Source organism: Curcuma longa, chromosome 3, assembly GCF_044706935.1.
Source record: "Curcuma longa cultivar G26 ecotype Majalengka, Jawa Barat chromosome 3, ITB_CL_G26_1.1, whole genome shotgun sequence".
NCBI lineage: Eukaryota > Viridiplantae > Streptophyta > Magnoliopsida > Zingiberales > Zingiberaceae > Curcuma > Curcuma longa.
In genome coordinates, this window is record NC_133863.1 from 10728350 (window position 1) to 10753966 (window position 25617).

A 25617-nucleotide genomic window follows, 5' to 3' on the forward strand; every position below is an offset into this window, starting at 1 on the left:
CGCAGATGAATTATTTATAGCGGTGATTTGGGAAAATAATTTTTTAGGTTTATTACTTTTAAATTGGAAATTAAAATATTCGGAAGTAATTTAAGATTTCACATCGATTTAAGATTTAGCGGAAAAGATATGAATGCATATTATAGTTTTTGTGATATAAATTATAATTAATTCAATATGAAAATTCTATTGGAAGAAGTTGCAACTCCATATGGAAAATATATTTTAAATAATATCAATCAATCAAAAAGCAAGTTGTTAGAGAAAAATAAAACGATCGATATCTTAACAAATTTTAATACAAACATGACTAATCTTTCATGGAAGAATAATTGTGTTCATTCATGAAGAAAGTTAAAACTTGAATACCATTTGAGGGGACATTTTAAAGTAGCTAGAATGGCAATAGTGAACTCCAAACAATTACCCAACTCAATCCTGCTCAATCCAAAATTTAATTAACATAAAGAAAACATTAAAAATAATAAATAAATAAATAAAAAATATAGATATTTAAAAGATTATAGAAACGTTTTACTTTATTTATATAAAATTCATGCAGTGTCAATTATATACAGTACAGTTGCTTTGCTAGGGAAAACAATACCATGTTAATAATGTTATAGAATAACAAACCTACAGCATAACATATCATGTGCCAAGCCAAGCACATTTTTATAGAAACCATCCAAAAGAATAGAGAAGAATCATAGTCAAACTGTTGTAAAGTTTATTTATTGATCCATACTTGAGTGTGATCATGTATTATTTCGCTTCGAATATCATAGATATTGGAACCCCCCGAGTAGACGAAACAACCGGTACCTTTTCCTCGATCGAGCCATCAAAGCCTTGATTGACGGCTAGCATTTGCTGGATTCTAGCTTGGCTGCAAAGTTGGTTTGATTTTGTTGTGCCACTGGCAATTGATATGCAGAAACCTGTGGAGTTTGTGGCTTTTGTTGCTGTTGTTGCTGTGACTGCAAATGAAACATTTGAGGACTCAATTGCATTTGTCGGTTCATGTTTTTCGCGGGCAGAGTTTCGCTGATCTCTCCGGTGGCAAGTTTTAGACGCTGGACTTCAGCACTCAGTGCCTCGTTCAGGACTGGATGATACATGGCGATCACGAGGAAGGGATTAGTTGGATAGCAAGATAATAAGAAAGCATAGATAGTAAGAGAGATCAAAACACCAATATTAGATTGAGAATTGTGTTAGGTCTAGACAACAAACCTTAAAATTTATCCAAAACTTCTCTGATAAGTTGGATCCGAAAAAACAACAATTAGCAATTAGAACTAATCAGCGATCAGCAAACAAAATCAAAGTTGTTTATTCGCATATACCAAATCAAATTTTCTGGGCTAGTGTTCATATTGAATTCATCAAATAGAGAACATGTAGAAGGAACTCACACCATGATACATCAATTTTTGGTTCCATGATGTTCATCTGACAATTTAGTTCAGTATTTTACTTGAATATTTAAACAAAACACAGTCTAAGAAGAAGCTTTAGAAATCAAATGATAGACTAAAATAATATCGAAATTCAAGTTTGATATTACTACAAAAAGGCAGGAATAGAGTAGTACAAATCCTCCTACAAATAACTCCCTAATCATTCAACTTTTAGATAAATTTGCCAGACAAATAAAATGGAAGATCCTGAACTGATGTTATAACTTGGACTTGTAATTGCAGACTCGCTAGTAATTTTCAGTCAAAGAACAGCCGAACTTAAGTAGAGGACAGAATACAATTACTAAAGTACATATAAGTCTCCAAATTAAAGGTGAATTGCCTAAAACAGATTACTTTTTGACCAAAGCCTAAGACATTGATTTGTCAGTTAGCTTATAGAGAAACTACTGTCTGAGAAGGATAAAACAAATTTAAAGGAAAAGAATAATAAAAAGGGCAGGAAAGATACATTGAAACTTGATCATGCCATGAATCTCAAGAGTGGGAAAAGGAAAACAAAATGGCAATAATTTTTTTCAGAAAAAAATTAAAGAATTTTAGAAAATCATGAAGTCTATGAAGTAAATCATGTATTTCAACCAAAGCAACCATCTATCTATTCTCACGTCCCCAAGTTTGGACAGTCATTCAATCTTAACATCTGTTAAGCTTCTTTGAAGCTCCTAGGATGATCTATGTAAATATAGGTCATGACCCTTTCTTCGACCTTGAGAAATTTGTGTTGACACAGCTAAATCAGCAGGAAAAGAACCAGCCCAACATTCTAATCTAATGGCATACCATTAAATGACCAAGAGCAAACAAATAAATAATATAAAATAAAATGGGAAATCGTATATCACATGTGCACACTTAGTTAATCTGAACCTACTGAGGTGAAAAGAAAAGCTTAAAACTTTAAGTTGGATATATATCCTCAACAATAAAGTTGTTCCACCCTACTGTAAAAATATATAGATTTTGCTATTGAAAAGAATAAAAACTCAAATAACTCAACAAAGTATAAATCAGGAACCATTCTGCATTAACCAACTCAAGCCAAACTCGAGAAATCCAAAGAAACCAATGAGGCCAAACTTGGTAAGACTTGTGTCCCAAAAAAATTAACTGGAAAGTGGACACAAGCAAATCCAATCTACTAAATCATGCATCCAACAAAGATAAATTGACTGAATAATGAAAAAAGTAGTAATGATATAAGAGGCAAGGTATTTGTTTTCTAAGTAGCATAGCAAATTGGCAATGCACATTTATTTTCTCAACGAATTCTATAGCATGAAGGAAACAAAAAAGAGCAGCCCCATATCGCGATGCAAAAATTATCACAAAGTATATCTACCACAATGGCATAGATGAATCTATTACAGAGAACTTGTTGGCAACCACACAGAAACATGGGTTTGAACTACTAGAAAAATGAATACTACTTATAAGCAACTTCATAGGAAGAAATAGCAATTAAATTGTTAAATATTTCATTTCAAAACTAAAATTGGAGCAAATTTTGAGTCAGCAGTCAGCAAAGGATAATAGAAAAAAGAAAAAATAGAAGAAAAAAAATGTGAATATACAAGCACACTGAACAGATTGTTCTCATCAGAGAAAAGCGCATAAGCTATAATCCATACTGCAATAGTCCACTATAATCTATACCATGACAGCTAAAACAAGAAACCAATGTAGGTTGTTTCAAGATATCTAGAAACTAATTTGTTCAGAACCAAGTCATTAGTGCTCAAAATCAAAACATTCACCTATTTTGTTCTCAAATATCAACCTTACTGCAAATGAGTTTCCAAATTATTGCTTATGGCTACAGCAGCATGTGAGCATCAATAGTCTGGAGGGATAATTCTTGCGACTATGATTAAGAAGATAGGTAACTTATTTCGTAGAATTTTGAGAATCTTTACCCATAAAATGGAACGAATATGTTTAGAAATGTGACGAACAGACTGCAATACCCAAAAAAGACGACTAAATTGTATAGTTATTACTCCATCATCTAACTTCTAGTTCTTATTCATGTCAAAACATGGACGAGATATCCAAATGATAAGCAGATAAAACTCAAGAGAAGACCATCATTGAGCATTTCCTCTCCAAGTGAAATCAAGGGGACTAGATTGCATAGTTATTTCTCCATCTAACTTCTAGGTTCTTACTCATGTAAAACATGGATCAGATATCCAATAATAAGCAGATAAAACTCAAGACAAGACCATCATTGAGCATTTCTCTCCAAGTGAACTCACTCATGAAGAGGGAAAAAAATGATAATGAACATGGTGGGAGTTGATGTTGATATGGCAACAGAAGAACCATACTCACGTACTGAAGCAATTAAAAAAAATACACAGGTCTCAGCACCTAAAATGCATGTTAATCATATTTTGTTGTATAGTAAGCAGCAGTTTAGATAATGACTCACCCCACATGACGCAGAGAATAAGTACCTAATCACTCTCGAGGAATACATGATGGGAAAACTATTGGTAAATTTCTGTGTCCGTACTTGATGATGGTATTAAAATACTTAATGGGTTCAAGCCAATAAAAACTGAAATGTGAATTACCGCCAAATGCAGAAACCATTTTGTAGCAGCTAAAATATCAGACTTACATTATTGGGTGACATAGATAATGACACATTCTATTGTACAGAGTACAGACCACAGAAACTTGCATTACTAGACAGTACCCATCAGTCCATCTCATCCCAACCAGAAACAAATATATTCCAGAGAGCGGATGTGTCTTGTGAGTACTATGCAGATGGCATATGCCAGCTTTGGACTTTGTGTCAATGAAATCACCATCAGCACATGCAAATTTGAGATTTTTTTTTTTTGCAGATTTTATTGAAAAGATTCTCTTAGAATGCTTAGAATTTTAAGATTATAGGTTAATTGAGTGTCATAAGTGTTCCGGAAGCAAAAAAATCTCAATTTATAATTATAGAATGACTGTATAATTTGCCATTAAGGAGGAAAACAACAAGAGAAAAACAAACTTTAATGTGCCGATAATGCACATGATTTCATTCAATAGGAAACATAGATGAAAGTGATATCTCAACCACTACATGAGCCTCTAATTCTACGTTGATGGAAAGGTTTTTTTCCTGATAATTTTGTCTTTCCTCATGATTTACTTTTTCATGGAATGAAATGTTGAAGTAAAATAGTTTGACATAAAAGTTACCATTTTTCAGATGTGCTTGTTGCTCCATGGCTTGAAGACGTAATTTCAACTCATTGTTTTGACTTGCAAGTCCAGCCGAGTCCCTCTGCAAGCAGATGGTACTACTACCCATCAAGCATTTTAAAACATATACAGATGTTTATCAAGAAGTACTAGAAACCAAACCTGTAGTATGATCGATTGTGCTGATAACTTAGTAGCCTCGTTTTGCAAGATGTGCACCTTATGCTCCAATTCTGAAATATAATGCATTTTCCGCTCCTTCGAGCGAGCAGCTGAAAGGCGATTGGCCAAAATTCTGAAATCCAAAGCATAGAAGTTGGTAAAAATTCTGAAAACCAGCAAATGAGTTTAGATAGTTAACCTCAAAACTTGAACTTTGAACTCTACAAAAGCACCTCTTCACTTTTTTAGGATCTGCTAACGCAATCTCTGCAAGCTTCTCATCTGCCATAATCTTCTTCATCTCAATGCTGCTAAACTCGCCATTACCGAACTCCAAATTGAACGGGTTGATTGTCTTGTCCATCGAGCCGCCGCGTGAGAGTTCTCCCATCTGATTTCCAGACGAGGGTGGAAACTTGGGCGACTCATCCCCAAAATGTAGCTTCCCCATGCAACTGTCCATGGAGAAACTCCTTCGATGCCGCAAACTAATTGGCGTCAGATCCCCTGCGGCGCTTCTCTTGTTCCCTTCCTTCCTCTCCCTGCTGCAACCTCCATCACCGCAGCTCTCGTTGACGCTGCTCTCCGCCTCATTCTCACTGCTGTCAGCCCCGCTCGTCCTCGTTCCGCTCATCCTGCTGCACTCCACCAGATCCTCGTGCTTCTCCTCCGTTGCGGAAGAGTTCAACGTGTTCAAACTGTCCATGTAAGCAATGATCAAATCGTCCACAGCTACTATTTCGGGCTTGCAGCGATCGACTGCGCGGACTACATCGGCGACGCCGTTGTCTACTAGCTTCGGGGAGGGCATGGGCCGCGGCGCCGGAGGCGAAGGTAGCGGGAGGGCGAAGGCTATATCACTGTGAGAGCGGCGGTGCGCGCTGCGAGGGGGCAGGCCATCACGCAGTGCCGGGGAACGAGAAGCAGGCGTACGGTCGTCGATCAGCATGGTGTCCACCATCAAGGACCGAGGCGGAGGAGTACGGGTAGCGAGGTGGGGCAATGAATCAAAGCCAAGGGGTTGGGAAAGAGACCGTGAGTGGAATGGGAGAGCCACCGTTGAGGAGGAGGTCGGAGAAGGAGGGATCGGCGGAATGCCTGGCCTTTTGGAGGAGTCGACGGCTTCGAGGCTGAAGCTGGGAGCCAAGTGGCGGAACTGCTGAGTGAAATTGGGTCGATCCAATGGACTGGGAGGAAGAGATGACGATGTAACGGCGGAGGAATGGTGGAGGAGTTGCGTCAATTCGGTGCGGTTCTCCTCCATGTCTCCTTCTTTTAACCGTTCTCGCGGTTTCTTTTGCCGTCGGAGGAGGAAGAGAAGGAGGAAGGAATATATACAATGGTGGTAGAAGGAGAATCCGACAAGAGGACGGCCAGCGGGCGGCGGAGCAGAAGCCGAGTCCACGACGGAAGAGCCAAAGTGAGAGAGGGAAGAAGACAAAGGAAAGAGGCGAGGGCGCAGTTCAACTTTTATCGCCGTCGCTATGATCGCTGCGTGACTCGTGTCACACTCTCGCTTTCTCCCGTGCGCGAAGCCGAGCGCAATCTTCAACGACACGGTCCGGGTAAATCAAGTGGGACCCACCAAGAAACCGCAATGACCAGCGCCGCCCGCTGCTTCCCGCTGGTGAAAAACCCAGTATCCTGATCTCAACTAAGCAGCGAATCCGTGGCCACGATCCCCTCCTCTGCGCGCGCCTTTTGTTCCGTGCGGAGAAGCTCAGCGGGGCAACGCCTGCGTGTGCCGCTTCTTAAAGAAACATTAAAACATACCCCACTCGACTCACCCACCCCGCGTACACTCACGGGTCCCACATTTATAACACAGGTACAAACGGGAGTAAGAGTTAATCCAGTTGTTACCGCAGGCGCCACTTACGGCCCGTGCAAAATAAACCCGGTCCGACCGGTGAAAAGTATTTCCTTTCATTTATTTATTGTGATTACTACTATCTATTAACTAATAAATGCAATATTAGGAATGGTTTTGATCATAACGATTCATTCCTTTTAATTTTCATTGAGATTTTCTATTTATTATGTATTTTCCCCCCCACAAATATAGCAAATATGTGGATTTCCAATTTCAGCATTTGAATTTTCTGTGTGTGTCTATTTCAGATCTTTACTATATATATATGTGTGTGTAAAAGAATAATAATAATTCAAATCTTTGTATTTGCATTGCTGAATTGCCATTAGTGCAAATCTTAATATTCCAAATTATTTCATCGTCTACAATAATTGCAATGTTAATCTCAACTATTTTGAGTTAGTTGACGAAGGTGTTGAATTGAAAGAAACATCTTATGCAATGCTTCAAACTAATGAAATCTTCATATTGGTCGACACTAAGTACATATAAGCAACATTTTGTGCCTACCTTCACAGTTCACACTAGCGAACTCACTTCATCATCTTTCACAGCATCCTCCAGCGGGTACTGCTGCTGCTTCTGTTTCTGTTTCGATGAAACCGGCTCTTTGTATTCAGGAATCAGCTTCAAAAGGATTCCCATGGAGATCAACAGAAGTCCGGTAGAATGCTGCTCTGTCAAAGGTTTTGTGAACATTATGTAAGACAGCAGAAGTGTGACAGCCTTTCTTGCTGTGGTCACCTAAGAAACACATCACGCGATTAAGTTTTTGCCAGTATCGAATAGGAGTAGCTGCTGAGTGATCAGACATACCAAGGCAGTTGTTGCTGCACCAAATATCGCGACAAGTGACAACACCGATACTTGACCAATGAAGGTTGCCATGGCTTCAAAGACTAACACCGCATAAACATACAGATGCTGCACTCAGAGATGGGGATACAAAACAATTGCAATTCAAATGACAGATTCTTTTCAAGTAATTTGAAGTAGAAAAGAAGAGAACACATTGAAGGAAGCTTAATCCAGCTTGACTGCAGACATTATGTTTTTTTCGTGTTCAGCTGAATGATCCTTTCAACTTTGGATTCCTGTTTTTTAGAGCTTACTAATTTGGATAATTTGGAAAATACAGAACTCCATCAAAGAACCAACTAGATGAACTAAGCTTTCACATTCACAATGCAACTGCACATGATTTAATCGAACTAATAGAAAAAAGGATTCAAATTGTGGATGCTGAACACCTCACCTTATTGCAAGAGTTCCAGGCCTTGAAGAGTTCCCCAGTTAAAAGCATCGGCAGAATCAGTAATGGTAGTCCAACCACAGTTGAGCAGAAGAGCATCTCCATCTATCACATATTTGACAGAAACCAATTCAGGTCAGAAAGGCGAAATTATACCTCATTAATGCGGGATACAAGAGCATAGAACATGCGAGTCACCTGAGTGGTTTCTGGATTCATGGTAAATATAGCCTCCTGCAAGTTGCCCACAAATGAGTCCATCACAAGGGCAGTGCTGACCATCACCACTCCTATCACACTAAAGTTGGGAGAGGTCTGGGCATCAGCCAAGGTGAAGAGGATGAGGCCCGCAACAAGAAGCACTGCTGAGATGTATTCGTGCGCTGGATATTTGCGTCTAAGACCTGGAATGAAGGCGCCCATTACCATAACCGGCAACACCTGAGACACACCACAAGACTTGCTCATAGAACAACCGATCATACCTTCAGTTTCACAATGAATACATCTTCTACTCCAACAAGTTATCTTATGTTAATGAACAAGAAAAGCAATGTTGTTTTCAAACTAATTTAAATATGGACTTCAATGCAAACCATATGTTTTCAAACTCTAATAGTATCGGATACAGGTAGTTGACATAAATCAAATTTCAATGGCATCAACAAATCAAACATTCAGACCACTAAACAGACAAACACTACAATTGCATCAAATCAGAAGGATAATCAAACAGCCGAAAGAAGTATGAAGACAGACCTTGGTAGATTTAAACATCAGCTGTGCTGGGTAATTCAAGAAGGCCAGGGACCCTTTGGTTAATCCATGCGAGCCCATAAGAACAGTGGACAGCTTAACATAAGTCTTCCATGGATTCACCATCTGAGTGGTGGTGAAGCCCTGCAGGTGTATTAGGGCAAGATACACAAATCCTTGCACAAACGTGAAGTACCAACCGTAGCTGCAAGTAAATAGTAGGAAATAAATTTAAGAAATTTAATCAAGATCGGGAGGAAACTGAAATGACAACTGAGAACGATACCTGAATTGCAATCGATTGTAAACATATTCCTGGAACAAAAAAGAAGGAAGAAATGGATGCAAAATTTAGTACAAATTTGGTCGGATGAGGTAAGCAATTTCAATAAGACCAGATTAGATTGACGAAAAAAGAATCGAAGTAGCTGAATAAGAATCGCATTAGACAGAGAAGAGATAACATGTAGTACAAAAAACCTTGGACAACGCCCGATTCATGAAAAGGAATCAAAGTACCTCACAAACGCCATTAACAAGGTACCCGAAGAAGAAACCAGAAGAACACATAAGTAACTGCTGCCACTTCGGCCTCCCGGTCAATGAGATCCCAAACAAAGACATAGCTTGTTCTTCTCCCTTCATCTCTCTCCCGAAGACTTGGAGAATAGAGCAGCAAATGGCAGTACCAGCACTTCCTGCCTTCAAGAACACCAAAAAGATATCAAAAACATGAAGGAAGAGAAGATTCGCACCGCTTTTCCACCGTAAAGAACCGGCGATCCAATCCGAACGGCGTTCTTCTTCCCTCCTCGCCTCTCCTCTGTTCTGTTCTATGCTTTTAAGGAAAGAGAGAAAGCTTTCGGTTCATGGAAAATAACCAAAAAAGGAAAATAGCAAAAGCAAAAAATGAGCACAATATTTGTTATTCACGAACGGCTTCGATCGGATCAGTCATGGGATCGACGGCTGCATGAAAACACCGATTCGTCGTTTCTCGCTGGAATCTGGACCGTCCACGTCGCGGTCGACGGACGGCCTTTACTGCGACATATCGTAACGCTTCCCCCGTAACGGAGGCATGTCTCGCACGGGAGATTAGACACGTGTGTAGAGGCTCAGCATTTGTCACGTGAAGAAATAAACCCTCTTTACCACCCCTGGTATTGTTTCCTTGGGTCCCGTGTTTTGGTCCAGTAATGCAGAGGTATGAATGGCGGCGATTTCGTAAATTTGCCGCGGTAATGCTGCAGATTCGCCGGTATCGGAAATTGAAATTTGTTTAATTAATGTACAATTAATTTGGGTTCATTAAATGGATATTGGAGATGTCATTAAGGCCAAGCGATGTGATTTGTGCACTAACCGAGATCAAGACATTAATTACCGAGATTTGGGTGATTGTAAAAAAAAAAGAAGTATAGGATTTTATTTCATTTTTATTAACTAGCTAAATTCTCTAATTTTTAACGGCGGCAATGAGCTTATAGCATGCTTACAAGCAAGTTGTGAGCTAAGCAGTCAACGGGCAAATTCACGTGCTCGCGGCCAAACCAACGGGCAAGTCCACGTGCTCGCGGCCCAAGAGTCAACGGCATTATAAGTACAGTCAACGTGATTGGCAAGTCCACGTGCTCGCGGTCAGGTCATGAGGTCAACACAAGACAATAAGCGAGCATGCCAGGCGGCGCACGAGAGGTCGTTGGGAGGAGGGTGCGATCAGTGCTCAAAAGAAGGGTGCTTGAGTAGAAGAAAGAGATACACCCACCTTCGTAAAAGCATGTCGAGGGCTCTCTTTGAATCAAAGGGGGCACTATAACTTGCAAACCAGAAGTCATGCAAACAAAGATTGAACTTTGAAACTTCAAGCCTTGAATACGACAATCCAAAAATCAAACTTTAAGCTCAATCAGCGTGCTTAATAGTGAAAAAATTATGCAATAATGTTGCAATAGCGCAATCTATTAAACTAAATTGGAAAAATGATGGACAATTCGATAATCTAGTAGGAATCAACGTTTTCCTCCACCACCTCCAAGCTTCGGTCCTTTCGAAGCTTGACCTTTTGGTGCACTTCTCGTCTGAGTCTTCTGTGTCTTTGCAGCCAATTCAGCCTTCTTTGCATTCTTCTCATCTTTAGTTTTCTTGATTCGCTCTTTGATTTCACTGCAAAATTTTGAGAGAACCAGAAGCACAGAGAAGTTATTTGCCAATCAAACAGACAACGAAAACCACCTATTGAGCAAATAATATATCGCATACACAGCATATAGTTTTAACAGTTGTATAAAAGAAAAAACCTTTGAAAGTTCTAAAATCTACAACATTAGATCAAGCTAATTACTGTACAACTATGCTGAAGTTGACTAAAACTTACTCAAAAAGCTGAATGCAATAATACAGATCACATATTTATCCATAAATCAAATTTCATTAGTTTGCTAATTATAGTACATTCATACAGTTAAACTCTCACATGGAACAAAAATTTTCTTATATTTCAAATGTAACAATATCGGACAGTAACTAGTTGTTAGTAAAACATCGGACTAAAATATGACATGTGAAAAATCTTAACATCCAGTCTCTGATTTCTACATATAGAATGCTTTTAAAAAACTAGCTAATTGACTTTAAATCATAGTTGTCAAAATGACACTGTGTTAGGTGTTACCAACTTCATACTTCTTTGAATGTGTTCCTTAGTAACATTATGCCAATTCACTTATTTTTAGGGTATCCAAGAAAGCTAATGTCAGTCTGTCCAGCCATGTCATGGCAGAAATAGTGCCACAGAACCAGAACAAAGATGTATCTAGGTATGGTTTTGAGGCAGTAGGGTGAAAGTGAAGCAACACTTCGATAATTTACACCAGTTAGTTTAGGCCTCTGCATCAGATAAGCATGAAATTGAACAAAGCTACTATGGCATGAACATGAATTAAAACCGTGCAGTTAAGATTTCTGACAGTAAGAAATGAATAGCCAACAAGAACTTGGTAGAAGAAGATAGTGATAAGGTCTGCATACCGCAATGCAGCTTCCCTTGCAGCATTTCGTACCTCTGGCTTCTCAGACCTCTTCTTCTGAATTACCTCTAGAGTAGCACCAACAATCGACCTAGAATAAGGCTTTTTAGTGGTCCGGCGCTTCTTCTTCACAGCTTCAGCATGAATATCCTAAAACGTAGAAATAAGTGATCAGTTTCTTAGGAGCATCATACTACCATAAAATATACTAAATCACCTTCTTATGCTGCTTTCGGTACATTGCTGTCCAGCAGAGCTTTGCAGGCTTAAGTCGGTTGTGAAAGTACCTCTTGCATTTTGAATTGGAAAAAAGAAAGACCTGCAGTAACAAGTAGATATATGTTGAGAAAAAAATTTGATTATCCTTCACGTGGGAGCTAATTAATAATTTTAAATTCAGCTTTAACAGCCATACTTGAGCAGTTGGAATTTTTTCATATTGAATTCAAGCAATAAACACAGCCTAACTGTTGGGCAAGGAAGTTGATAATCAAATGAAGATTTATCCATTTAAAATGTTGCACAGGAGACTAATATTATGTGGCATGGACAATGATGAACAACTACGTAATGATCATACAAGTGGTTCACCTGAGAATCTGAACGCACAAAACGAATACCCTTTCCAGGATATATCTTGGCACCACTGAAGCGGCAGAGCTCAGTTCTGTGAACAAATCAGCAGAAAAAACCATGAGTACATCAACAAGTTTCACATAATAGGTACAACCAGATGCTACATCTTATGAAGGCACAAACAAGAAACATAAACACAGTAGAAAATGCTGGATATCATCTGTTGTAAGGTGTAATTAGATCACTAAAATTAATGAGCAATCCTTCTCTAACATAACAATTTTTTCCAAGTACCTTTTGAAAGTGTTCAGGAATTGAAAATCTTAAAGTACCTCAATTCTGGAAAATTACAGGGACCTAAATGAACAGAAGTATCATGAGCAAAAAGTAAGAGGAACATATTTTCTCTTATCCGTGCAAAAAATTGTTCTTCTATTTCATTCTTTTTAGATCGGTTAATGTACTGCTTCTTTGCTTACAATTCAATCACTGTATGCGTCTTCCATTGGGATTCAGAGGGAAATTAACATGATATAGCAATTCCTAACTCTAATACATGTTCCAACATACAAGTATCTGCCTCAAATTCCAACTATCAACACAACTAAAATGTAAAAACAGTCAAAGGAAGAAGTTTTAAACTTTCATGAACTCTTCCTTGTCATCAAAATAATACATTTTGTTAAACATCACGAATTACGAGGGAAGAAGTGCTATCCTTTCGTGTTAGAGCGTCGTTCATTTCCTCACGCATACATGCAAGTCAGAGGCTCTATAATTTTTTATACTCGAAATCCCGCTACAACAATGAAAAGCCAATGCCAACCCTTCTTACATTAATCAAATCAACCAACACGACCTCAAAATGCTACCAAAAAAACGGTTGCATCTCAAAGATCTAATAAAATTCTTCCGGAACAATAAAAAAATTGAAATACTTTTGACGACCCCCATAAACCAGATCACGCTAGTTCAGAAAAAAGAGAAACCATCTACTGGAATCGGAAAGAGAACAGAGAAGAAAGGATCGTACTTGAGAACCATGGCTGTCGCGGCTCTGCTGCCCCCTGCTCACAAGACGAAAACCCTAATGAGACCTATTTAGTATTTATACGAACCTTAAGACGAGGGAGAGTAGATGAGTTTTAGCACCTTCTATCGTCCTAAATTTACTAGAATACCATTGTGGGCCTTGGGCCGTTGGAAGGCTTGCTGGCCCAATTCTATGATTCAAAATAAGGATTTTAGAGTATTTTCTACTAATTCTCTAACAAATATAAATTAAAATAAAAAATTTATATATATATAACATTTTAAATCTATATAATAATATTACTAAGTGGAGTTGGTATATATTAATATACATCGATCGAATTAGTACAATTTGTAAAGAATTTTGAAGAATCTATCGAATTACTAAAGATAATGTTGCAAATCAGGTTAAATAAAATCATAGAAGTGTCATAATAGAATCATTAAATCAGTTTTACATAATTAATCTCAAACAATACAAGTTTCCATCTCTAATGATGATGCAAGAGTTCTTCAATGGCATCTCCAATCTGTTGGGCGTAACAGCTTGAGGAGGAGGTGGGCGAGGATTGCGAAGGCAATCCGTAAGCCTTTGAACGACATCAGCAACCGACTGAAAGCGAAAGAAAATGAGAGCAATTTGTCCAACGACTCCACCCGTGAGTGTTAGTATCGAAAGAGGCTCCATCGTAAATGCAATGAAAAATGTATTGTAGGCAACCAATCTTGTGTGATTGTAAAGAGGACACACAAGTGTTTCTTTTAAGTGTTCATAAAAGGCTAAAAGAGGAAAGAAGAAGCTAATTTTAAGCAATTATGTAAGAAACAACATTGTTTTGTTAGGTTGTTTAGTTAGATATCAACTAAACATGTAAGAAAATAGGAGTTAGTTAAGGTAATTTTCCCATTCTTTGAGTTTATTTATAATTAATTATCACATCACTTTTCTATAAAATCACCGTTTATACTTTTTAATTTACCTCATAAAAAAATTTTATATCTCCAAGTTTAATCGGGAAAAAAAAGTCTATACACGTTTGTCCATGGAAGCTTTGTCATCCAATTCAAATAAAGAAATAAATATTGTAAGCATGATTTTAACCAATTGTATATAATAATAATAATAATTTTTACATTGCCCTGTACAAATAGGCTCACGCACGTGTTTCTTCACCCAACGTGAAACACTCATGATATGCCAGGTGGGTCCCAGGAACTGGTGGGTGCTTCAACTCGGTTCCGTGTGGGTACGTGGATGCGAACGTGTGAAGTGGGTATCAATAGGATTTTTTCCGTGCACGTTCATATTGGTTGAAATTTCAAACCAAAGTCAAATCCGAGGACCCGGCCCGCGCATTCTTCGCCGAACTCAGCGTTCTGGCCGCCGCCGCCGGTCCAGCACGGCGGAGGGTCTAACGCCTCCACGGGGATCCCGATCGCTACCCCACCCCAGCCCGGCTGCTGCGGCGGCTGCGGAAGCACCGGCGCCGGCTGCGGCCGCAGGAGACGGTTGATGTCGTGGCCGACGAGCCGCACGGCCACGTGGACGACCCCGCGGCCGCGGCCCCCGTGGCGGGGGTGCCGGAGGGTGTAGCTGAGGCGGCGTATTGCCGAAGGGTGCCTGAGGCCGTCGAGGACGTCGGCGGGCGGGATCCGGCACCATCCGAGCCTGGCGGCGCCGCCGAGCGGCCGCTTGCAGAGGACGACAAGGCAGACGCTGACATCGTCGTCGTCGTCGGCGCCACGGGTTGAGACGAGGAAGGAAGGGTCGAGGGGGAGGCGCAGGAGGTCACCCCAGGTGGGGTCGCTGCCGTCGGCGAGGCGCGTGGTGTGGAGGGGCGTGGGGAGGCGGTCGCAGTCGACGGCGCCTGCACCGGAGAAGGCGGCGACGAAGGGGCGGAGTCGGAAGCCAAAAACAGAAGAAGAGCCGTTGAGGTCCTCGGCAGAGATGACGGTGACCTCCATGGCCAGGTCTGCTCCCTTCATTGTTCCTCTGTTATCTGTCCCTTGTGTTGATAGATAGATAGATAGATAGATAGATATAGAGAGAGAGAGGGAGAGGAAAAGGAAAAGGAAAGGGAAAGGAAGGGAAGGGTTCGCTGGTGTGGAAATTTGGAGGAAAAAAAGGGCGCGTTGAGTTGTAGCGAGAGTGAGAAGAAAGTGGGGGTGAAAGTGACAGCGGATAAATATTAACTGTTCTGTTTATCTTGAAGGAAAAACAAAACAAAACAACTAAGAAGAAGAAGGAGGAAACGAAACAATTAAGTAGTTAAATTGGTCCAATCAATCAATTTTGATAAAAAAAATAATTTAGTTCTGTTGATATTTTTTATATATTTATTTATCTTTTATTTTTTTCATTAATATTTATTTTTATTTTATAAAAATCTATTTATTTGTAAATATTTAAGATTATTGCAATAATTATACAATTGAGTCAGTTAATTTGAGCGCCAAAGCGGTCAACCGCTCTACCGGCGGCCAACGGGCCAACCCACGGCGATCCCAATTGCCACCCCTCGCCACTCCGCCTCCTCCACCAATGGGCAGCCAACGGCCGGCGACGACAGCCGGCGTTGGTCAATCTCCCGGCCGACGAGCTGGACCGCAAGTTGGATGACCCCATGTGCCCGGCCGCCGCCGCAGCGAGGATTGCGGAGGGCGAAGCTGAGGCGGCGCAGCGCCGAAGGCGGCCGGAGACCGTAGAGGACGTCTTCGGGAGTGATCGGGCACCACCCAAGCCTGGCGAGGCTCCGAGCGGGTGCTTCGATAGAACGACAAGGTGGACCCCTGTTTCTGCGCTGCCGTCGCAAGAGGCGAATATTGTCCCCCCAACTAGGATTCTCGGCGCCGCGCTCGACGACGCGTGTGTAATGCAGGGGCGAGGCGAGTCAAAGGCCGTCGAGAGTGCCTTCGTCGATGGCGGAGGAATTTTAGATGGCGACGAAGGGGCGGAGGCGGCGGCCACAGTGGAGGAGAGAAGGCAAGGGGCTCCCGAGGCCTTCGCCTGAGAGGGCAGTGATCTCCATCGAGAGCTCCGCTTCGTGATCCTTCATCGAGGCTACGCCGCCGGAGTTGTGCAGCATTTTATATATATATATATATATATAGTTATAATTATTTATGCTCCTTCCGATCGGAGCAATTTTACTTAATTATAACAAACGCACCAAGTCAAACGCGAAGAGTTGACTTAACAGAATCCGGAGTGTTTGGTCGACGAGATTGGCAGTTGGGTGGAAGCGAGGTGGAAGTTGGGCAGGTAAAGTCCCTGCTGGTTCCCGCCAATTTCCGGTGGAGAATTTGTACACAAGATTTTAAAAAAAAAAAGAATATTTCTAGTTTGACCAAAAAGAATTTTCCTTTCTTCTTTTTTTTTTCTTGAAAATTGATGGCTCTTGAAATTTGAAAAGGAAAGGGTTGACCTGTTCCTTGAACAGGATTCCACGTTTTCCCCATTAGAAAGAATCAACGAGTTAGTTGGTCAACTTTTAATGCTCATCAAGTTTGAATTGATATGAGTTATTTTAATATTGGCAATATATTAGAACACATGCATTATAAAAAAAAATTTGATCTTTTTTTTATTTTTTCCATTTTGTAAAAAGAGAACGATTTAATTTATCTTTCATCAAAAACTTTGTTATTAAAGACCATTCAATTCATTTATCTCTTCTTCCATGTGTGCATTAACACATGCTACTTAAAACCATTGCATAGTGTCTACACTCAAACAATTATTACTCTACCCATAAATTTAATAAGATAAGGAGGCGGCTTGGTTTATCCAATAAAAGTCAATAGGGGGAAGTTTGCTTCTAGCCCCTTAAATTTAAACATTTTATTTTTTAATTAGAAGACAAAAAGAAGAAAGAAAAATACTAAAATGAAGAGGGGACAAAAGAAGGTTCATTTAATTATTTTATTTTTTAGCAATATTAATCAAAATTATTATACACGTATCAATTTTAATTAAAACTATTATAATGATATTGAAATAATTTTAATTAAGTTAAAAATAGTTTGATATAACAAAATTTTAAGTAGAGCAAAGAAATGAAATGAATATTTTAAATTTCTATTGTTGAATAGGTATAAATTGTATTCTGAATTTATTAAATTAAAAGAATATAATTTTTTTTAAAATTTTTATCATAATTTTAAATAAAAATGGGGATGTTTTTATAAATAATGTATTATTTAATTTAGCAATAAATGGTTTTGGTGGCCTTTTGCCTTTTTGCAACGAACAGTGCTAATAAAACACGTCCTCAGGTCATCAATCGATCACGCGTGCTGCCATTAACCGCGTCGACTCAATCAAATCCTTCTCCGATCGCTTTCCTCAATTCAGATACTCGGGCGCCGGATCGGGATCTGTCATCGGCCAGCGAGGAAGGAGGCGGCAGAGCGTCCGATCGGCTTCGGCAGCTTTGTCTCCTTCCGTCTTTTGTCCGGCGGCCGGATGTCGGAGTCTAGTCGAGCGTGACGGCCTCGGCCGGCCTCACTCGCCGACTTTTTGTTTTTCTTTTCAAGTAGGTGCGACGAGATGAACGAAGGATAGCAAGAAAAAAAAAAACGGGGGGAAAAAATCTCGTCTTTGGATTCATCGGCAGTTGGGGGCTAGAAGGGAAAGTAACTAGAAGGGGGTAGCAAGTAGATGAAAGGCTTGAGGCAATCGCCATCGTCCTCTTCGGTTCCGTCTTCCTCGTCGCCTCCCTTGGCGTCGTCCTGGATCCATCTGCGGTCACTTCTCATCGTTGCTTCCGCCACTATTCCTGACCGGTGAGTTTTTCAAATCCTTAGGGGTTTTCCTTCTCCTTACAGTACACATGGAGAAAAGGTCTTTGCTTTTGAGTTCCTAGCTAAATTAGGTAAGAATTTCCTTTACTTGTTCCACACTTTACGTCCCACTGCGCAAGAGAATCAGTAAAAGGAGATCTCTTTTAGGTTTTTAATTCTTAATGTCATTAATTAAAGCATAAAGGGGAAGGAATTCACTAGTTGCTGATTCAATCTCTTATTTTTGTGGCTTCGTTTCTCAGTGGTATATCTATCTTTTTTTTTAAAGAACGTCTTTTGGTTTTCGATTATATTCTATCTTCGGCGTTTTCTACCCCTCATGATTTTAGCTTTCTTCTATTTTGTTGGGAAGTTTCTTAGTTCTGATCTAAAGCTCGTTAATTTGATATGAAGGTTCCGTATGATCATTAGTTCCTCCCCCTTTCGTTAAATGAAAATTTTCTTGCTCTCGAAGAACATCAAGTGTATATATGATTGGTCTATCTTGAAAATTCTTGCCCCCAAATGGTCCTAGATCTGCATTTGTCACGATACATCTTATGGGGAACACGTGTTGTGGCTATGCTGATATCTCTTGTTTCATTACATGGTGCTCGGTAGTTGGGGACCCAGAATGTCCATGAAGAGAAAATTTTTGTGTAGGATTTCAAGGTGCAGAATGAGTTTCTCATTCTCTCTTTATTTTATAACCTATTTATTTTTGAACCTGGCATGCATCATATGAAGGTTCGGAGATTAGTAAATCTGAGCTAGATAAAATCCTTTTAGTTTAATTAAAACTACGACATAGCTTTCAAGTCTGTTAATGATTAATCTACTAGTTGTGGACATTATATTGCAGAATCAAGATTTTAATGATTCTGTGTCTGTAAAATTTGTTGCTCTCTTGATATTACTATATCTCAAGACTCAAGCCATTTCTTTATTTGCTAGTTGAGTGATCTCTTCATTGGAGGCTACCTTCTAACAATTTGATATCTGCTACTTCCTATTAACAATTAAAAAGCTACTCTTTATCTACTTTTTATCATGTTTTCGCCATTAAATGTGGACCTTCAAACTATAAGAAATGTTATAATAGATTTTGAATGGTTCATCTGTATTGTATATACAGTATTACTCATATACAGTATTAATCAGCCTGGCATAGCCAATACTCTTATATTCACAGAAGAAGATTTTTCATCATTTTCCTGTTATCTAGTTTTGTCTTGTAATATGGATCATTCTCTATCTCTGTTTCTTCGACCTTACTTTGGTTGTTTTGCCATACATAATATATTTCCTTCATTGCTTATTCCATTGTCAATTACATGCAGAGGTAGCTTGAGATCACCATGGTCTAGGAGGAAAAGAAAACATGCACTTTCTTATCGGCATTGGCACCGACTATTGTCACCAGAAGGAAAGTTTCATGATGGAGGAATCAAATTTATTAAAAAAGTTAGAAGTGGAGTAAGTTTTATGTCTTAAATGCCATAGATTTTAATTTAGTATCTAAATGCAGCATACTCTTTTTTAATTAATTATTTAAATATTATGCCTATATCTAATTATCATCCTTCTGTTGCTAGGGAGTTGACCCATCAATCAGGGCTGAAGTATGGCCTTTTCTCCTTGGAGTGTAAGTCTCCGTCATCTTTCTCAAATTTTTAGTTATTAAGTGTTCTTATGAAACTTTTACTAATTAGCCCATAGCTTCTTGAAATGAGTCAACAGTTTGCTTCACCTGAAATAGTTTAAATGGATTGTTATCAGTCCATATTTGAAACCACTGATTGTGCCAATTGGAGCTTGTTTGTAAAGAGTACTCTAGACCTCCTTAGATTCATTTCCTTGCATTATATATGTAACAAATTTTACATATCAATAAACAATTAAACTAATTATCCTAACTCTGATACAATCAATAACTTTATATAATTTTTTTTCCACATGAATCTAAGCAACACATAACATATACATGACATATATCCACATGCATGTTAAGTAACCAACACATTCAATATAAAAGAAAAATGGTCAAAAATCAGAAGGATGCTCTAAATTTATAGAATCATCAATGTGCTGTTCCCTTTTAATTTTTCATCAAAAGGATGCCCGAGGTAGCAAAATCCAGAGGTTTTTAATTGTGTCACCTCCTTCGCCTTGAGCAAGTCAATGTCAAGCACCCAAACCAGCACCCCGAGACACCTCTCTGGCCATTATGCTTTGCTCATTATCATAGGCAACAACTAGCAGAACTCGATGCTTGCACTTGCGCCATATCATTGCCCGCCTCTATAAGCTTATAAAGGCTGCCATCAACCCTTGCTCCACCTTGTACCACTTGATCTCCTTCATGTTACTAATGCTCTACAACATGCCATTGAACAATCGAACTAGCTCGTTGGTATTTAACTTATCGTTGCAAATGTTGTGGAGCGTCAACACACCACCATGAATCGAGACTGACCACACATTGTCAATTTTTCCCTCAACATCCTTAGCAAGTGCACCTAAGGCTATGGACCGCAAGAAAGGGGGCAAGGGTGAATTCGAGGCGGAGGAAGGGGTTACAGGGTGGGAATGTGAGAGTATACATCGACAGTGAGAGGATGTAGGACATCCTAGTAGGGATGACGAGCAGATGATAGAAGGGGTAATTTGAGAATAAAGACACTCTTTTGATGAAAAATCAAAAAGGAGCCCTCTTTGATGATTATATAAATTTGGGGAACCCCTTTGATTTTTGCCCAAAATAATTTACACGTTACTTAAGCAATATAGATAATGTGCTTCTTGTTTGTGTATTTGGTGAAACTATTTTAATCAAATTAATATTGTTAACATATAAATATAAATTGGTCACGTTTTTCACAATTTGTGCTTTTGGTATAAGTGGTTAGCGAATCAATCTTAATATTGTTAACATATAAATACAAATTGGTCAAAGTTCTTGGAGTTTGAGCTTTTGGTATAAGTGGTTAGCCAATCAATCTTAACATGGTATCAGAGAACAAAAATCTAATCAACTAATGTGTCTCAACTCATATGTTCAGAGGTCGGGGCCAATCTAGTAAAGTACCCTACCCATACATGGAGGGGGAGTGCCATCCACACATGAAGGGAAAGTTATACCATATAAGTATATATCGGTTCCTGGCTTAACAATGCTAGATTTGGGATAAATGGTTCGCCAATCAATCTTAACAAATATTAACTTGAACATGGATTGAAATTTAACAAGCTAGGACTGGTGTTCTAATAAGTGAATGCAATGGGGTACCTCACAGCTCTATGTGACTGCATAAGCAGTTTATGCAGCTCTAAAATAATACAGATCTACATGTAAAATTTCAATTCTTATCTTTCTTGCTTTGTAGACAGTTGGAAATCCATCAAGATAACATTTTAATAACAGACAAGTGCTTTAAAGTGTTATGGAGTCATACAATGCAATGAATCTTGGACACAAAGCTATGTTATATCTGATGTAAACCTTGGTTGCTAGTCAATAGTTCACCATAAATCTCTGGTGACCACATTAACTGACTTTTGATGCTCCTTAGTTCACCTGAATAAAAAGAGATATTAGTTAATCAAAAAATTCGAGAGGAACAACTGAGGACTAATTCACTTTCTGAATAGCTTGTCTTTGTCTGCACTTAGTGTCGCTCTCTTGCTATCCTTGATGGGCCTTTCAGCTGTTTATGAGAGGGTAGCCTCTGAGTGATTGGACATCGCATCCCTTCCTCTAGCATTAATTGTCATCATTGGATATCTAGTATGAATACCAGAACCAACATGGCATGAAAACCAATAAACAATCTGGTGCTCTGATTGAATTGAACTGGAACCCATACTGTGTCTAAAGTGGGCACTGAATGAGGGGATAGTTCCTCTCCTCTGATCAGTCAGACCACTTCAAGGGTAGAGGCAGAACAGCAGACATTATTAGGAGATAATACATTTATCCTTTAAATTCTAAAATTTTCAGTTCATCTTTGTGGATAGTAAGCACTTTTGGTGGGCAAACATAAAGACATCAAGTTCTTTGTTTTTGAATACTAGGGATGACCTGGCCTAGATCAAATTTAGGTTGCTTTAATGCCACAAACACAATCCTACAGATTTGATGTGATCATCTGATGTGGGGGTAGCAACCATGCGGCTTCCAGGAATTGACTCTGATATATCCAGATTGACCTTAATATGAACTGTAACTATTCGTATACCTCTTTGATGCACCTAAGATAGTTAGACACCTATAATATTTGGCAAAAGGTGGTGTATCGGCCTGTGTTCACACATGCCAACTACAATCATGTTTATTCTTTCCAAGTATCATAATTTTTTTTTTCAATTTCTCACTTTTTTGCATATATATGTACATGTAATGTATATAATTTTGCCCTTATGCAGTTATGATCTCAATAGTTCACACGCTGAACGAACCGTCACCAGAATCCAGATAAGGTAACAACACTAGATTTTTAATGTTGTAATGTTAATTCATGCCCTGTTCATTGATTGATTCATCTTTGATAACATTACAATGCTGTTCTCATTGTTAAGCTCAATGTTGAATGTATTTTCACTGATCTGCTTTAATTCCTAGTTTCTGCTTTAATCCCTAGTTGCTCATTAGGAGATTCACCATCTTAGTATTCTAATGATTTTCCCCCTTAACAGGAAAAAATATGAAAGTTTAAGGAGAAAATGCCACCAACTTCTGAGTCAGTGTCATAAGGAAAATAGGTTAGACACAATAGATGAAGGCAGTAACTCAGTAAGTTCTTGCTTCAATGAGGACTATGAGTTTCATGATTCTCAAGATGATACAAGTGCCAGAACTTCCTGCACTGTTGCAGAAGGGAACTTATACAACTTTAAAGTCGATCAATCAGTTCACAGTGGTGGCGATGAATTCAGCTTGTGTAACTTTGAGGAGATAGAAGATGAGACTGAGATTGCTCATTTGGATAACTATCCTTGGGGCACTGAATCTTCTACATCTGAATCATCTGACGAAGATGAAACTGAAAGCTTGCTCGGATCATCAATCTCAGACATGCTTGTGCAACATGATCCCAAGTTAACAAGAATTCCTTCAACTCGAGGCAATTTTTCACAATATAACCGAACATCTGAAGATTTTGCAACATGGCAGCGTATAATCCGACTAGATGCGATCCGAGCCAACTCAGACTGGGTGGTTTACTCTCCCAATCTAGCTTCTGTCACTAAAGAGAAGGCACTCCAATCTGCAATATCCATCGGCCTCAAAAATTACGACCAGTTGGACCCATGCATGATTTACCATGCTGCTCGTATGGTTGCGGTTCTTGAAGCTTATGCAGTCTATGATCCAGAGATAGGCTACTGCCAAGGAATGAGTGACCTTCTAACGCCCATCCTTGCCGTTATGGAAGAAGATCACGAAGCTTTCTGGTGTTTCGTGGGTTTCATGAGGAAGGCCCGACACAATTTCAGGCTCGACGAGGTCGGGATCCAGAGACAGCTGAGCACAGTTTCAAAGATCATCAAGTGCAAGGACTTGCACCTGTACAAACACTTGGAAAAACTGCAGGCGCAGGATTGCTTCTTCGTGTACAGAATGGTGCTGGTGCTGTTGCGAAGGGAGCTGACCTTCGAGCAGACACTGAGCATGTGGGAGGTGATGTGGGCGGACCAGGCAGCGATACGGTCCGGGATCGGGAAGTCTGCACGGGAGAGGATGAGGCTGCGGGCGCCCCCCACCGACGACCTGCTTCTCTACGCCGTCGCCGCCTGCGTGCTGCAGCGGCGCAAACTGATCATCGAGAGATACAACAGCATGGATGAGATAGTGACGGAGTGCAATAGCATGGCGGGCACCCTAGATGTTTGGAGGCTGTTGGATGACGCCCATGATCTGGTCATGAGCCTGCACCAGAAGATTTGATCTCACGGTGCTTGCTTTCACCGCCATCGATCTGTTGCTTCCGTCCACGTTCTTCCCCACTTAAACAAAACAAAACAAACTCATCATCTATTCTCCAGCCCATAGTGCAGGAGATTTCACTGTGCCATTGCTGCAACAATCAACCAATTCACATAAAGGAACTAATTCAATTCTGATTCTCCACTTGTTTGTGTACTTGCTTACTCCCTGATTGAATTGCAGTTGAGTGTAGTAAACAGTTATGATCAAGTTACCATAGGTGTCAGCTTAGTCGGATTGTTACGACTCAGGTTCGTGCCGCGACATCGGCTGTAGGCATAAAGCTCTATCCTTTGGTTCATAGATTTCATAATTGAGTTTGCTGTACATCAATGCATTGATCTCGATGAATATGATTCAAACTCGAGACTAATTAAGACCAGACATTTTAATATCTTCTTTACAGAAGGGAGGAGGAAGTGTAAACATCATCAAAGCAACAAGAGTTGGCAAATGTTATGTCAACTCATACAAACATGCCATGTTAATTTATCTTTTTAGGAATAAAAAAAAAATCTAAGGTTTTGACTTTTGTTTTTACCAATCTAGGAAAATTTAGATACTCCTCTTGCTGAGTCAGCAGGCAAGACATTGAGGAAGATCTATTCAGATACTGACCGAGATATTCAAATCTATCTGGAGAATCTAATCAATATCAACTCTCTGTTTTTTTTTTTGATGATTTATTCGTTCTCGGAGATATTCATCAAGGTTGGAAATATCAGAAGCATACTATTTTTGTTTATGATCGAAGAAGTAACCGATAGATCTATCTAACTTAGACGAAGCTATCAGATATAAACATCCATGTGAAGGGCAAGAATCTTATCTTTTAATAATAAAAGGTGCATGGTGCCACAAAAGATAACGATGGCTCCAATAAGGAAAACTTGGCGGTTGTTTAGGGAAACGTAAGATAGAATATCTCTGTTAGTCGCCACAACTAAGTGGCCTAGGTTTTTAGGAATTCTACCATCACTCAAATTTTCATTGTAGTATCTAAATTGATGGGAGAATCTACTAAAGTAGCTCTCACTCAACATCCTCGTGCCGCTCCCTTTAGGGTTTGTTCATCCACTTTAATTGCACATGATGCAGATATGATCGAATTGGTTGGTGTTAGATTTTTGGATAAATGGCTTTCAAGTTACGTCCTTATAATTTATACACCATTTGGACCACTCGAGAAATGGATATCTTTATTTTATTATTATTATTTTTAAAATTAAAAATAAAATATTAATTGCTTAGATATGATATGACGCTGTCTCACCTCCTTGGAATTGCACCTAAAGATGCTTGAAAGAAGCTTGATCGATGAATAGAACTATCACGAGAGGGACTTGCATGGAGTTTTCATGTATGAGTTGAATTTAACGAATAGTATTGAAGTCCATTATTAACTAAGACGATGGCAAAAAAAGATATTTATGCATACTTACGAGTTCATAGGATTCATCTGAAACAAGCTACTG

At 39.4% G+C, this 25617-nt stretch overlaps 4 protein-coding genes and 1 pseudogene across 4 annotated transcripts; 1 reads left to right on the top strand and 4 right to left on the bottom strand.

The window, feature by feature from the left end:
• Positions 1–569: 569 nt before the first annotated feature.
• LOC141823369 (bZIP transcription factor 29-like) lies at positions 570–6265 on the bottom strand. Its single transcript, XM_074710646.1, has 4 exons — positions 5090–6265; positions 4857–4989; positions 4692–4776; positions 570–1108 (listed from the first exon to the last, which is right to left on the bottom strand). Exons 1-4 carry the CDS (start codon positions 6118–6120, stop codon positions 864–866), a joined length of 1494 nt encoding a protein of 497 aa, XP_074566747.1. The 5' UTR covers positions 6121–6265; the 3' UTR covers positions 570–863.
• A 983-nt stretch (positions 6266–7248) lies between these two features.
• On the bottom strand, positions 7249–9382 carry LOC141823370 (UDP-galactose/UDP-glucose transporter 4-like). The gene is made up of 7 exons (XM_074710647.1): positions 9257–9382; positions 9024–9052; positions 8741–8942; positions 8180–8422; positions 7985–8086; positions 7546–7653; positions 7249–7473 (listed from the first exon to the last, which is right to left on the bottom strand). Exons 1-7 carry the CDS (start codon positions 9380–9382, stop codon positions 7249–7251), a joined length of 1035 nt encoding a protein of 344 aa, XP_074566748.1.
• Positions 9383–10618: 1236 nt separating this feature from the next.
• Positions 10619–13408, bottom strand: LOC141823371 (large ribosomal subunit protein eL24-like). The gene is made up of 5 exons (XM_074710648.1): positions 13376–13408; positions 12358–12433; positions 11984–12085; positions 11768–11916; positions 10619–10903 (listed from the first exon to the last, which is right to left on the bottom strand). The coding sequence occupies exons 1-5, from the start codon at positions 13384–13386 to the stop codon at positions 10750–10752; spliced, it is 492 nt and encodes a 163-aa protein (XP_074566749.1). The 5' UTR covers positions 13387–13408; the 3' UTR covers positions 10619–10749.
• Positions 13409–15845: 2437 nt separating this feature from the next.
• LOC141823671 (uncharacterized) lies at positions 15846–16430 on the bottom strand (annotated as a pseudogene).
• A 1244-nt stretch (positions 16431–17674) lies between these two features.
• On the top strand, positions 17675–24352 carry LOC141823368 (rab GTPase-activating protein 22-like). The gene is made up of 5 exons (XM_074710645.1): positions 17675–18159; positions 19497–19632; positions 19752–19801; positions 22582–22635; positions 22852–24352. The coding sequence occupies exons 1-5, from the start codon at positions 18035–18037 to the stop codon at positions 24101–24103; spliced, it is 1617 nt and encodes a 538-aa protein (XP_074566746.1). The 5' UTR covers positions 17675–18034; the 3' UTR covers positions 24104–24352.
• The last annotated feature ends 1265 nt before the right edge of the window (positions 24353–25617 follow it).